Source organism: Falco peregrinus, chromosome 3 (assembly GCF_023634155.1).
Source record: "Falco peregrinus isolate bFalPer1 chromosome 3, bFalPer1.pri, whole genome shotgun sequence".
NCBI classification, from domain to species: domain Eukaryota; kingdom Metazoa; phylum Chordata; class Aves; order Falconiformes; family Falconidae; genus Falco; species Falco peregrinus.
The window spans coordinates 72519087-72532774 of NC_073723.1; the positions used below are offsets into that span (position 1 = coordinate 72519087).

General features: G+C 43.3%; 1 protein-coding gene across 2 annotated transcripts in view; it reads right to left on the bottom strand.

Moving 5' to 3' along the window:
• The window catches only part of TMEFF1 (transmembrane protein with EGF like and two follistatin like domains 1), a 129965-nt gene that overhangs the window by 8224 nt on the left and 108053 nt on the right, over nucleotides 1–13688 (bottom strand). The window contains exons 6-7 of one of the 2 annotated variants that reach the window (XM_055800850.1): nucleotides 6430–6578; nucleotides 5519–5584 (exon numbers count right to left, since the gene is read on the bottom strand). In XM_055800850.1, coding sequence (XP_055656825.1) covers nucleotides 5519–5584; nucleotides 6430–6578 — 215 coding nt within the window. The remainder of the gene's footprint in view (nucleotides 1–5518; nucleotides 5585–6429; nucleotides 6579–13688) is intronic. The other variant, XM_055800852.1, reaches the window with a different exon arrangement.

The following is a 13688-nucleotide window of genomic DNA, read 5'->3' on the forward strand; positions in this document are numbered from 1 at the left end:
GCTTTTGCATCGCTTGTTCCGCACCCCCACCCCCCCACCCACCCCCCCCGCCGCCTTCACTTCTGAACTGCCTTTAGCCTGACCAACCAATGAGTTTTTCTTGTGTTTGCTTTTCTGATTCTCTCCTCTGTCCTCCTGGGGGGAAGGTGGAGGTGAGCAAATGGCTGGTCGGCACTTAGTTGCTGGCTGCGTCAGCCTAGCATAGGAAGGCAGTCCTGTCTGCCCCAACATCTTTCCTGCTTTCATGTTACTAAAACTATGTAAAGCTGTATACATTTTCAACTATTCTTTCCCCCAAAATATTCTGTAAAAAAGTCCTAAACACAGAAGTTGATATTTCATAATGAACTTCTTTAAAGAGCAGGAATCTAAAGCTATGAGCGTAATTGTGGAATTAAGTTCATTTCCATGGCAATAGACTATAGCGTCAGAAATACAAGATTATAATCAACTGCAGGTGCAAAGCAAAAAGGGACTGTGAAGAAGAAATCTCTTATACAGTTGCAGATATTTCAAATAACACCAGCAAGAAAGGGAATGTATTTATATAAGGAAAAAAAAAGGCATGCTGTTTTAGGTTTTCCCTGAACATTTCCTGGAATGTTTTCTAATTGTTCCAGGAGGAAAAAAATATCTAGCTATTAGAGGTTTTAGATATAAGCAAGCCTGTTGGTTCAGGCTATGCTTCAAAGATACAGAAGACATGTGTCCACCACTAACCTGAATGAATAGACTGTGTCACGGCACATCTAAGCGGAGAAAAGTGGCGTTGTGTCATCCCAAAACTGTTGCCGCCTTCCTACCCCAAGCTGCTAATTACTGTCACATCTAGTCCCAATCAAAGGTTAGCAGTAAGCTACATACAATTATATTAGGCTGTTCAGATAGCTGCACCATGTCTGGTTTTAATGTATGTACTCATTAATTTATTGTGAGTCCCATGAAAGATGGCCAGGTAACCATGGCCACCCAAGTCAGAGGCAAAACTTGTATTAAGCAAAGAGATGTTGTTAAATGCAGGAGGTGATTCCAAGTGTAAACCAAACATTTACCCACCTATTAATGGGAATCCATTTTTAAACTTAGAGGCCTGCTAGACTGCTTCAGGGATCCAAAGTGAAGCTCTGAATTAACTGGTATAGGAACCTTGAAAGTGTGACTGGATATAAGAGTTCAGATACTTCACCAGAAGGAAGGTGCATGCACGAAAACTGAAACCCTGATGCTCATCTTGGTACAACAAAACCAGCAAGCCAGCTGAATCTGGGAAGAGAGACCTTTCTGATGTAACTTTAGGCAGCCTTTTGCCCTGCAGGAGAAGCAGACTGTCACGGCTGTGGCTCCAGAGAGTAGAAGGTATTATATGTTCAGAGAACAGGTTTAACAAGAATAACTCACAGGAATTTAAAGCAAAAGCAAACAGATGGAAGTGTGGACCATTCTCTTGTACTGGAATAAAAAATAATTCAAAGTAGTTCGATTTAGGCTCCCACTATAAGACCTGACTACTACCTAAAAAAATTTCAAAACAATTCCTTTGCAAAAGGCTCCCTCCGTGCACATCATTTGCTGAACTTCAGACTGCACAAGCTATATACTTTAATAATAATAATTATATACAATGTTTTTTCCACTAACTAGATTTCAAGGGCAATTTATATGCAATGAATAAAAAGCTGCAACTTCTTCTAAATAGGAAGAAAAAGTGGTGTTTCATTACATCGCATAATAAGATGTATATTCTATTTGGAGCCTTTTATGCCTTCATAATATAAGTGAAAATTGACATTAAATCATTCCAACTGGTATATTATATGGAGTGAAAATAAGAAAATTTGTAAAAAAAGAAAAATATATAGAGCTTTTCAGCACTGTGTGGCTTTTCAATAAGAACACAAGGAATGTTGAAAGCAATGGTGGGATGTCTTTACTCTGGGAGGCCATGGGAGTGCAAAAAAAGTATAATGACAGAAAAAACTAAAGGCCAGAGCTAAAAGAGAAGATACCAACATCTCGCAACAAAATCTGCATTAAGACCAGTGCTGAGGAGAAACAACAGCGAGTTACAGTCATTAGCGATTCCCTCCTGTGCAGAACAGAAGCACCCATTTGCAGACCAGATCCTTTTTTCAGGGAAGTTTGCTGCCTCCCTGGGGCCCAAATTAAGGATGTCACCACAAGACTGAAGAGCTTAGAACAACCTTCAGACAACAATCCATTCCTGCTCCTTCACATGGGTACTAATGAGGTAGCAACAAAAAGTCTGAGATTGATCAAAAGAGATTTCAGAGCCCTGGGGAAAATGCTAAAAAATCTGGGAGCTCGGGTAGCATTCTCTTCAATCCTCCAATGATGGGGGGAGACTTTGGAAGAAACAAGTGAGACCAAGATATCAATACCTGGCATTGGGATTGCTGCTTCCACCAAAACTTTGGATTTTTAAACTATGGAAGAGCCTTTGAGGCACCAGGTATACTGGGCCTGACAGGATCTACCTGTCCTGATAGAGAAAATGCATCTTTGGGTGTAGGCTGGTGGATCTGATTGAGGGGGCTTTAAACTAGAATGGATGGAGGAAGGGGATACCAACAGGATTGCAGTAGGTAAGCCAAGCGTTGGCATGGCCTTGCCTGAGGGTGGCAATGCTGGTGGGAACATTTGCACTGCTCCTGGGAGCACAGAGGGCTCAGGAGCATATCTGAAATGCTTGTACACCAACACATGCAGTATGAGAGACAAACAGGATGAACCGGAAGTGTTGGTTGGTTCCCAGAGCCACAATATCATCGGTATTAGCGAGACTTGGTGGAATGAGTCCCATGAATGGAGTGCTGGGATGGGGGGCTGCAGGCTGTTCAGGAGGGATAGGCAGGGCATGGTGATGTGGTTGAGAGCTTCTGGGTGGGGGTTAGAGGGATGGAAGACAAAGGAGATGTTTAAGTGGGTGTCTACTACCCATCATCCAGCCAGGGTGCAAGCACTGATGAGTTATTTTCAGGAAAGGAAGAGAAATTTCTGGATTGGTAGCCCTTGTCCTTATGAGAGATTTCAATTTCCCAGGCATCAACTGGGCATATCGCACTGCTGTGACAAGCAGGTCTTGGAAATTCTCAAGGTTGGTGGGAGATGATAACTTCTTGCCACAAGTACTCCATGAGCCAACTAGGAAAGATGCCCTCCCAGGCTTGCTGTGTGCGAATAGAGAAGGACTTGTGGGGGATGTGATGGTAGGTGGTTGTCTTGGCCGCAGTGGTTATGAAAAACTGAGTTTAAAATTCTCAGTGTAATGAGAAAAAAGGACAGCAGAGTTGGTACCCTAGACCTGAGGAGAGCAAACTTTTAAGCTATTCAAGGAGCTATGTAGCAGAGTATCCTGGGAACCTGCTTCTGAGGGCTTAGGGGTCCACAAGTGCTGGTCAGTTTTATAGAAGCCTCTTTTAGAAGCACAGGAGCGGGCAATCCTTCCGTGTTACAAGTCAGGCAAGTGGAGCAGAAGACCAGCTTGGCTGAACAGAGAACTCCTCACGGAGCTCAAGAGGAAAAAGGATTGTATGATCTCTGCAAGCAAGGTCAGGCTTCACAGGAAGGTTCCACAGCCATGGTTCTTATGTGTAGGGAGAAGACACGAAAGGCCAAAGCTCAGTTAGAGTTGAATCTGGCCAGTGTTGTGTCCAACAACAAGAAGGGCTTTTTTAAAGTACGTTAATAGCAAGAGGACGTCTATAAAAGCATTGGACTGATACTTGTTGTGAATGGTCATCTGACTCCTAGGGAAGAGGAAAAAGCGGAGACATGCAGTGGGTTTTTTTGGCCTCAGCCTTTAGTAATACTGATGCACCTTGGGCTGCCCAGTCCCCAGAGTCAGAGGACCACGAGTGTGGGAATGATGATTTTCCATTTGTAGACCCTGAAGTTGTGAGGGACCAGCTGTATCATCTGAATGTTCACAAGTCCATGGGGCCTAATGGGATTCTCCCAGAGTGCTGAAGGAGCTAGCGGACATAATGGCAGGACCCCTCTCGATCATCTGCCAAAGGTCTGGGAGTCTGGGGAGGTCCCTGCTGCCTGCAGGCCAGCCAGTGTCACTGCAATGTACGAGAAGGGTGTGAGGGAAGACCCAGGAAACTGCAGACCTGCTAGTCTAACCTCAGTTCCTGGGGAAAATTATGGGGAAGATTATGCTGGGTGCTGCTGAAAGGCATTTAGAGAGTACTGCAGGCATCAGGCAGAGTCAACATGGGTTCACAAAGGGAAAGTCCTGTTTTAACTAATTTGGTATCCTCCTATGGAAAGGTCACCTGCCTAGTGAGTGAAAGGAAGGCGCTGGATGTAGTTTTTCTGGGTTTTAGTAAGGCTTTTGGTAATGTCCCTCACAGCATTCTTCTGGACACGTTGTCCACTCATTGCTCTCTGCAGCTTCCTGAGGAGGGGAATTGGAGTGGGAGATGCTGATCACCTCTCCCTTGGATCCAGTGACAGGACACATGGGAATGGTTCAAAGCTGCAGCAGCGGAGGTTCAGGCTGGACATTGGGAAGCACTTCTTTACCAAGAGGGTGGTCAGACACTGGAACAGGCTTCCTGGAGAGGTGGTCGATGCCCCACGCCTGTCAGTGTTTAAGAGGCATTTGGGTAATGCCCTTAACAACATGCTTTAGCTTTTGGTCAGCCCTGAATTGGTCAGGCAGTTGGACTAGGTGATTGTTGTAGGTCCCTTCCAACTGAAAATATTTTATTCTGTTCTACTTTCCTGTACTGTACTCTACACTATTCTATTCTATTCTATCCATGCTATTATTTCTGAGAGAAAAGGAGAAAAGATTAACACCTATGCAGATCTGTTCTTTGCCGTAACTTGTGAAAGACAGAGGTGTTTTGTTCTGGACAACAATGCTTTGAAGAAAAGCCACTGACATGCAGAAGCATATTTGCTCTGAGGATGTACCTAACACACATGCAGGCTACTACCGTAGCATAAAATAACTGAGCAGAAAGTTAAACTCTGCCTTATTTCATTTATGTTAAGGTTATTAAAGGTAAGGTAAGCTTCACGGAGATAAAACATTTTCAATCAATGTGATTCAGCATATTATTTTACTAAAAACATTGTAAAACAACCTAACAAATACAGAATTTGCCATTTTTTCCCCAGAAGTTAACAGAAAAGATCACATGAGAGAGTTTTGCATCATTTCATCAGGAATGTCACAGCTTGATGACATTCTTTCATACTAGTCTTCCAGTAAAGTAATTTCCACGGCACTCGGGGGGAGTCTAATCCTGTGACCACTGCACAGGGTGGTGAGAAGCTGGGCAAGTTAGAGGAGGAATACAGCAGGCAGAACTCACAAACCATGCACATCTTCTTGCCAGCATTGCAACATGCTGTAAGAAAAAAGGTGTTCACAGGTCTGTCTCAGTTACAGAAATCAAAGCTGTAAGGCAGACAAGAAGGAACCTGCATGCTCTGTTTTCTCATCTTGTGAAATCATAACCAAACAGCACAGTCAGCACAGTACCTTTCACCTCTGGCCGATACTGCATGCCATCATCTTTCTTTCCAACTGCGTTTGTATCATCTGTTTCTAGATGATAAATACATGCATGGACAGCTATTAGGGAAGGCTTACTACCAGACCACTATATGTATGTCATTGAGAAGCCAGAAAAATAGTCAAAGAAGTATCTTAATTGCAGTAAAACTGGACACATTCCCACATTGTTTCACCCATACAACCAGGTTGGTAGCACACTTGGTCAGAAACAGTCAGTAACCCCAGGGTCCAGACCAACACATGGCACACCTCGGGCTTGTGTGAGGTCTTGGTGACAGTCTGTTTTGGTTTTGGAACTGTTCAAGTTACAGATCTAGATGTAACTGTCAAAGAGATGGTGGAAAGCTGTTATTCCCATGAGGAAGTCCTAAGTGCAACACCCCAAAACTGAAGTGTCATGCACAGGATTAACTACAAGGCAGTGGATGGAGGGTTTCAGTGGGCTGTTCCAACACTGAAAAAGGAAACGGATAAATATTTGTTTGATTGGGGCCCCAACTCAACTCACCTTGGAAGCACATTGTACAGACCACAGCAGCAAGAGAGGACATTTGCAACACACTGGTATTCCTTTTGCTCTCCTGCTTCTTACTACCCCCTCATATAAGGCCCGTTGGACTATTGCTTAGATTCTTGTAAGAGCTTTTGCCATCTTTCCAGGTAACAGCAGCCAAAGAAAGGTAATGTAAACACAGCATGTATGTATGTAGTGTAAACATACCTCTCTGTGGGAACCTCTAAAATACATAAATAAAAGTGGGGAGTTCACTGATAACTGGATCAGTGACTTCTGATCAAAAACGGGAAAGGGAAAGCTCTACCAAGCCCACTTATGTCAGAACTTATATTTACCAGAAAAACAAAATTAAGCCTACCTGAGCAGTGTCCAAGATGCCTGATATCGATCTGCTCTTGCCTCAGACATGATGCTTCTCTAACAAAGCATGGATTGTTATAGGAACTTCCATCAGAAGCACATACAGGATTAAAGCTGTATCCACTGCAGTCTATATTACATACACACCTGTTAATTGAAACATACAGCAAAACAAAGTTGACATCCAGCAAACAAAAATTAAGTCATGTTGAGCCCCAAGTAATCAGCAGTTCATACACTAAAATCAGGGGAGAAAAGCGTGTTGCATGAGGATGCTGAAGAATTTGCTGAGGTCACAGGCTTCTAAGCAGAATGTACAAAACTATGAATAGGTGCTTCAGTGTGCTTTTTAATAATGTATTGATGTTTCTTGTAGTTTTACTATAATATCAATCTAATCCACACCTGGAAATTGATAACACATTACTAGGAAGATTTACTATATTAATATAACAGTTTGTGGTGTCTGTTCTCAAGTGTGAACAAAACCAGATTAAAACTATTCTTTTCTGTGAGTGTCAGGATCCCTGAAAGGGAAACAAAAGAAAAGGACTCCCATTTCTGTTAAGCAGTAAAAGAAATTTCTCTATTTCAGAGGCTGTATAGAATCATTATGCTTTGCTAACTGTGTCATTTCATCAAGTCATTCATTCATACCTTTGAAAGTCAACAGAGGGTTTATTGCATTGTATTTAAAACAGGTTTATGCAATATGGATTATTTCATATTGCATCCAATCAACACTTTGGCTGGTTTATACACTGCATATTCCATATATTTTGCAACTATGGATTATAAAATTAAAGTGGGGGAAAATTAAGACCTAGCATGTAGCTGGTTCCTAACCACACATACCTAGGACAGCCAAAGACTTAGACAGGGCAATGACTTACCTGTTTTCAGTTAGATAGTTCTGTTGCTCCAACAAAAAGTCCTGAAATTTTACATGTGTGAATGGCACAGGAAAACTTTCCAGCTTTTCAAGCTCTACCCTCTTGTTTATTTTAATCAATATACTACTTTTTAACTGAACCTCTGTTTTTGAATGGAAGTTTCTGTGTGTGCCTCACTTTATTCTGCAAGCTCTGCTCTGCCTTTGGACTGGGTGGCTGCAGAATGGGGGCCAAGGTGGGCACCAGGTCCAGCTCTTAGCCGAGTTCCTCCTGATGCCACGAGAGCAGGAAGAACTGCTCTGCACCTTCTGAGGAGGTGGCAGTAGGCATGCAGTCCTCTCCTTGCTGGAAAGCTCTACACAGGGTGCACATAGTCTGATGGCTAGGAGCTGCTGCTAGCTTCATCTTGATTCATTCTTGTAAGACCGAGTGTGAAGAAAAAAACTGAAGCTGCTAACTTGACAGGTTTTTTATGTTCTTTCCAGCTGTTCCAGATGCAATTAAATTATTAAATATACATATGTGTGCCTCAGGTCCGTAACAAAACTCACAGCAGGACCCAATTCAATGCTGCAGAAAGACTGAAGATGGCCAGCACACCTTTCTCTCTCCTTTTTCCATGAGCAGCTTTTGTTGCCTAAATTTAAAGACGTCAATTTTGCCAGTAATATTTTGTGCCTGTGAACTTCAGATTGTTGCTTAACAAAAGAACAACTCTAGCATAAACAGGTTTTTAAGTGCACCTACTGACAGTGAAAAACTGCCCCAGTAATGAGTCTTTACACATCTTAGTGACATACCTCAAAGTACTCATGAAACCGCTAAGTATCAATATGATGAACATACAATAATTTTTCCTACTAGAAATGTCAATGGTTGTAAACCTTGGACCCAGGAAAGGAAGTACTATTTTGTCACATGCTCCCACATGACTTTAAGCCTAATAAGCCTAATAAGCGGTTTATTAGGATTTACTATATGCAAATAAAAGGCTCATGGCTCAGCAGTTGTGCACATTTATTAACACAAATGAGTGGAGTGCTAGTCCTAATTTCTATGATACTGGCATAAGACACGACATAGAAGATACAGATGCTTACAGATATCCTCACTCAGCCTTAGCACTCAGGAAACACCACTGCCTGCGCACATCCATCCTTGTCACATTTCAGCACATTTGCATATGTATCTCCAGACCAACTCCACCTGCATGCCTATGTCCAAACAGCTCTAAATCTGTCTGAAGTCACCATCCAAGGTGAGTGGAAGCAGGAAACTGCTTATGTTTTCATGCTTTGCTGCATTTAAATTTAACATCTAAAGTTAAATGCTTACTTTCTTAGCATTGCTAAATGCTTGTTTTAGGGGTAGTTGTGAATTCCTGACCCTGTTTTTCTGATAAACACCCCCAGTCTTAGCTCTAACCATCTTTTCAATGTACAAAATTTTCTTTTTTATAAGTTAAAATTTAAAAGTAGGAAAATCATAAAAAAAAAAAAAAAGAAAACCTTAAGTGCTGGGGCAGTGTGGAGCAGCTGAAGCCCACTGACCAGGTGCAACAGGCTTGCCGCTGCTTTCTGTCCTTGGAGCAGGACAGACCTGGTGATTGCCAGGAGTGGGAGCAAGTGAAATACCAGCCTGCTGCCAGGCTGGATACTGGGATTTGCTGGAGGCTTGCAAGCACACCAAATGCCCGGTGGGGCCCCACTGGCACAGCAGACCCTGAGCAGCTGGCAGACACTGCTGCTTTGCACCCGCAGGCATGAGGGCTGCCGGCACACCAAATCTCCAGAGAGTGCCTCACCAGCCGGACAGACCTGGCCATGTGCCTGCTGCCCACCTGTTTCCCATGCTGCTCACCCACATGCTCACTGGGTGGTGCAGCTTTGGGGTGGTCCTGACTGCCCTTCCCCATGGGGAGATGGGACGGATGGTCATGGCGATTTCTGCCCCACTGTGGCTTGCTGTTGCTGGCCACAGTGCCTGGCAAAACCAACAGGGCTCCCGGGGCATCCCCCAGTGTTTGTGATCCTGATCTCCAGGATCTGCCCCCTCTTTTGGGATCCACACTGCCCTCCTTCCAGGTACTCTCCTGCTCAAGGGCACTGGCTTTCAGGACACCTCTCCAGAGACCAGGCCCTCAGTTTCCCAGTCTAAGCAGTCTATCTGCAGAAGTGCACTGTATAACCAGCTTTCCAGCTGCTGACTCCGTCTCGTAGCTCTTTATTAACTGGAGGATTCAGGATCTGACACTTTTGTTGAGCCTGGGCATTATCCAGAATTTACAACCAGTCCGTGCTGGTTGCAGCTTAGGAGTTGAGACGTTCAATTTCAGACATTCACCCCCCTGACATGCATCCAATTACCTGCCTGGTGCTGTTAGCTACTCCTTTGCCTATGACCAAATGCCAAATGGTATGCCTGGCCTTCACCTGGCCATTTAGTTATAGGTGTAGATGCTTCAACAGAGCTGTCTGGCACATAAAAGCGGGTGGTTTAAGTATGCCATGGGATAATGAACAGTTGAACTAATGTACTTAAAAAAATTGAAACTATTATGCTTCATTATTCCAACATAAAAGCCTGAAGCCTTTCAGAAGGCTGAAAGGGAATGATTTAAAGTGACAATGTGGCTGGGGCGTGATGCTCTGAAGGGAGCAATGCCTCTGCGGATGCAGCATGGTGGCAGAGAGGGAGCCAGGACTGCACATTCAGAAACCTCTACCCATCAGAGAGTCCGCATGGGGTGCAGTGAAGTTGTCCTTGCTTATAGCCAGCTGGCACTAGACCCAAAATACAGCCAGGTCTGCCTGCACAAAGTGCCAACTGGTGACATGGCAGCAGAGAAATGTGGGCAGTGCTGCTTTCAATAGAAAACATGAAACGAAAGTTGTTTTTAACCACCTAGTGTTTGTGAAGGAAGGTAAAACCATAAAAGAGACAGTTGCTGCTCTGATGCTGCACATCAAACACATCAAAGCCGGTGGCTGAGTCTGCAAGAGGACAGGACCACCAGCACAGACTGAAACAAAAAAGAAGCTCAGCAAAGTATTGGAAGATACAGAAACAAACTCGCTATGAAATAGCAAAGCTGTGTTACACCTTGAAGTCAAAGAACTAGAGAAAGCAGAGAATAGCTTGATACCGAGGAGATGGCAGAAAGTCCAACTTCCTGAGGGCAGTCACCACTCCCCTCCCCCCCCACCCCCCAAGCCAATTTGAGTCCTAAAGCCAGGCAGAAGTCAAAGTTCAAGGCTATCAAGCACAGCCCATGGGGCTGAACCATCCCACGGACAATACCAGCAGTACACAAAGTATGGGAGAAGATGCAGCAGACTGTTAATGAGCTAAAAGTGGGCCTCAAAGGGCAGAAATCTTATCAGGGGCTTTTGCAGGCAGGAGAAGCTGTGTGGCACCATGGACTGTGGGCTTTTCTTCACAGCTGGAGACTGAAACTTGACAGAGAACTGAAGTCCCATATTGTAATCTGTTCCCTGAGAAGTCCTTCTTATGTTGGGGAGAGAGCTTGAAGAGATCAGACAACAACACAGAGAGATGCTCAGGAAGGGAGGGCAGGAATAATTTGCGATCTTGAAGTGGGAGCGGGGATATGTGGGAGTCGCACAGGACGGGCATCCAGAAGTAGAGTAGACCCTAACTGTAAAATTCCTAAGACCCCTCCTTTAAGGCACTTACTCTCACTTCTGCCTTGGCCCCCACCCTCACTGTGTCCGTGTACAGTGGTCCATGACAGCAGTGCCACATGCAGTGCCCCAAGCTTGGCTGTGCAGCTGTGGACACTTTCCAGCACAGCTTGGGCCAAATGACTGAATGGCAGCACTGCTGTGAGGCTGGACTCCTCTGGCCACCATTTAGCTTCAGAAGCAAGAGGATGCAAAGGTGTTGAGCGTATTTCAAATTCACATACCAAGTATAAAAATATTAGGCTATACAATTAGAGATACAATATAATAATGTGCAACAGAAGGCGATTTTATAAACCAGGAGGATCAAAAAGCTTATAGCAGCAAGATTTAGGTTAGGATATTAATCCATATAAAAAGGGTATTTTGAAGAGAATTTTCCACCTTACTTATACTCACTTTAAAGAGGTTCTAAAACACTATCCTGCATTTAAGACAACATCGCGGGTTTGATTCTAGCTTTAAATATTTTTAACATTGTTTTTTAGGTACCATTTTTGTTCTATTCCGAAGCAAGATGCATTTTCATCCATAATTACCAGTGGAAATACAAATTATGCATGCTGTAAGCATGTGCTTTCTGGTGTGAGCAGGTAGGTGTATACTGAAATTATAGTGTACCAAAATGGCTGGTTTGCAACAAAAAAAAAAAAAGATTTTTTTTAAAAAAAGAATAGTATCGATCATAAAACACTATTTGTAATAATAGGAACCTACTCAGACATAGAAACTGAATTTCTAATGTGAGAAATTAACTATCTAGAACCTCTTAATCACTGCTGGTTTGACCCCTCACTATGTTTTCACAGATGCTAAAGGCTGGTCTGAGTTTGGATGGCTGACACAATCCAAGGAGATGATAGCATGTGATGATGTCAGTCATAAATAAATGCAGAACAAAATCTTGTATTTGAGCTTCTAGTGTGGAAAATCCGAGGTTCAAACCCAGATCTGCATTGCTTCCATGCTGCAAGCAGACCAAGAAGGTGAACATGGGACAACCACAGCGGAGATGAGCAGCCAGCCTGACTCCTGGAGTCACACGTGAGAAGTCTCCTGGGTAGGTGGTGCTGAAGCTTAAGCCCTGTCCTTTAGGCAAATGCCGCTCTGACAGCTATGTTTATTGCTCAGGAGTGACCCCACAAGGAAATCAGGAAGGACCTTGGGAAAGAAAATGCAGAATCATGGGAATTTTCAGAAAGAGAAATATAATTCTTTTGAAAACTTGCAAAACAATAACACCAGAGTACTTTTAAACAGGATGGTATCTTTCTCCTAGCCCTCAATTATTTGCTTCTGCTATTTGGAGTAACTTCCAGGAACACCTGCCTGAAGACCAGCAATGGTGCAAGCATAAATTGTTGTGTGAAGTTGATCCTGAGCTGCTATAAGTGAGGATTGTTGCAGCACAAACAAGCTAGCAGGCTGCAACAAGGCTTTTACCATCAGTCAGATTCTACTGTCCATGCTGTTTCTCCTTCCTCCAGAGATCAGACCACACTGCTCCTCCTTCCAACCGTTTCCCCTACAATCCTCAGGGCTATTCATCTACTTAGCAGGAACGAGCTACAGCTGCACATCATCCATGTCAATCAACCCACTGCCTTCAAAACAAGGCCACAGCTGCATGTTATCAATGTTAATCAACCCACTGCCTTCATTGCTCTATAAGGATAAGCACAGCAAAGTCTGCATCAAAAAAAACACCAAACCCCTGCAATAAAAGGCTTCTCTAATTTATCAGTTGCTTTTTCAAAGCACCAGTCTTCCTTCAGGCTTTCCAAAGCTGTGCCACATAGGGTAAATCAATCATCACATCCTAATAGAAGACTATGGTAAAATCTTAGCTCTGTTACTGATACCGGGCATTTTGCCACCATGGCTTAGAGCTGAGTGAGGATGCCACAGCTTGAGCCTCACTGCCAGTCTGCTGTTGGCTTTTGTATGTGTTTGACAAACATGATCCTGCTTGGTGCCCCATGAAAATAAAGAAAAATTACCAACTGGCACCCTCAGCCTGATGTGTGGCTGCTCAGCACAACCTTCAGAAGAAAAGTGTTAGTCAAGGAAAAGTCAAATAACATAATTGTGTACTAAGGATGCCTTGAAAGTGCTATGCTTCATACCAGAAAAAAGTGAACCAGTGCTTCAAGTTTTTGCTATAACAGCTTGTTGTAAAAGTCACACTGGAATAAAAGGAGTCAGAGAACTACAAGAGTTTTTATCCCTGTAACCTTCCTATTGGTTTTAACCAAAAGGATTGAAACGGGTAGTTAATTCTCCAAGTCGATGTCTTGTTGGAGAAGATTGCTGCTCAGTGTCCTCAATAGATTTTTTTTTTTCTGTTGCTTAACCCTGGAAACTCAACAGGGCATATTCAGGTGTTTTTCCGAGGTACTAGAGTATACAGAAAAAAGCCCTTAATTTTGTCACCCATCATCAGAGAGCTGACATCCTAAGAAAAAAGGCACCAGCTTGCTGTGGCAACATGCTTTTAGAAGTTGCATGCATATCATTCATTAACACCATTAGCTAAACTGAAAAGCATTTCAATTTCAGGAAAGTACAAAGTGCTATAATTAAACCAAACAAAATTTTTAGGTGGCTTTAATAAATAAGAAATGAGAATGTACAACTCATTTATTAGGGGCTACTAGGTG